This window comes from Alligator sinensis, unplaced genomic scaffold (genome assembly GCF_000455745.1).
Source record: "Alligator sinensis unplaced genomic scaffold, ASM45574v1 scaffold1302_1, whole genome shotgun sequence".
NCBI lineage: Eukaryota > Metazoa > Chordata > Crocodylia > Alligatoridae > Alligator > Alligator sinensis.
The window spans coordinates 261,110-262,445 of record NW_005842612.1 but is presented as its reverse complement, the minus strand read 5'-3'; the positions used below and the strand labels follow the sequence as shown (position 1 = coordinate 262,445).

The 1,336-nt window shown below is 62.6% G+C and overlaps 1 protein-coding gene across 1 annotated transcript in view; it reads right to left on the bottom strand.

The window, feature by feature from the left end:
- The window catches only part of LOC102370572 (EH domain-binding protein 1-like protein 1), a gene marked incomplete at its 5' end in the record, with an annotated part of 7,747 nt that overhangs the window by 1,628 nt on the left and 4,783 nt on the right, over window positions 1-1,336 (bottom strand). Inside the window, 2 exons of the mRNA XM_025214927.1 lie at window positions 6-233; window positions 434-1,323. Coding sequence (XP_025070712.1) covers window positions 6-233; window positions 434-1,323 — 1,118 coding nt within the window. The remainder of the gene's footprint in view (window positions 1-5; window positions 234-433; window positions 1,324-1,336) is intronic.

Genomic DNA, 1,336 nt, shown 5'->3' with positions numbered 1-1,336 from the left:
CCGACCTCCACCTTCCCAGCATCCTTTGCAGCTGGCTCCGGCTCCCGGGGGGGCGAGGCCCTGGCCCGGTTGATCCACTTCTTCCCAGCATCCTCTGCGCCTGGGCTCCCAGCATCCTTTGCAGCAGGGGGTCCAGCCTCCGGGGTCGTGGCTGGCTGGGGCAGTTTCCCAGCATCCTTTGCTGTCTCTGTATGGACCCCAGTCCCAGCATCCTTTGCGGCCCCTGTCGCGGCCTCTCCGGCTCCCGGGGGGGCGAGGCCCTGGCCCGGTTGATCCACTTCTTCCCAGCATCCTCTGCGCCTGGGCTCCCAGCATCCTTTGCAGCAGGGGGTCCAGCCTCCGGGGTCGTGGCTGGCTGGGGCAGTTTCCCAGCATCCTTTGCTGTCTCTGTATGGACCCCAGTCCCAGCATCCTTTGCGGCCCCTGTCGCGGCCTCCAGCCCAGGATCCTCAGCGGCAGCTTCGTGGCTGCCAGGGGGGCGGCCCCATTGACCGCCGCTTTCCCAGCATCCTTTGCTGCCTCCGTGCTGGCCTCAGTCCCAGAATCCTTTGTGGGCCCTGCCTTGGCCTCAGTCCCAGCATCCTTGGACAACTCCTTTCGGGCCTCCATCCCAGCATCCTTTGCAGGCCCTGCCTTGGCCTCAGTCCCAACATCCTTTGCAGCAGGCAGCTCTGCCTGGGGCTTCAGGGCTGGCTGGGGGATGGTGCCGTTGATGGCCACGATCCCAGCATCCTTTGTCACCCCTGCCTTGGCCTCAGTCCCAGCAGCCTTTGCCTCAGTGTGAGCCTCAATCCCAGCAGCCTTTGCAATCCCTTCCTTGACCTCCATCCCAGGATCCTTTGCAGCCCCCACTTTGACCTCAGTCCTAGCATCCTTTGCGGGGCCCACCCTGACCTCAATCCCAGCATCCTTTGCCTCAGTGTGAGCCTCAATCCCAGCAGCCTTTGCAATCCCTTCCTTGACCTCCATCCCAGGATCCTTTGCAGCCCCCACTTTGACCTCAGTCCTAGCATCCTTTGCGGGGCCCACCCTGACCTCAATCCCAGCATCCTTTGCCTCAGTGTGAGCCTCAATCCCAGCAGCCTTTGCAATCCCTTCCTTGACCTCCATCCCAGGATCCTTTGCAGGCACTGCCTTAGCCTCAGTCCCAGCATCCCTTACAGCCCCCAGCTTGACCTCAATCCCAAAATCCTTTGCAACACACAGCTCCGCCTTGGGCTTCAGGGCTGGCTGGGGGATGGTGCTGTTTATGGCCACGATCCCAGCATCCTTTGTCACCCCTGCCTTGGCCTCAGTCCCAGCAGCCTTTGCCTCAGTGTGAGCCTCAATCCCAGCA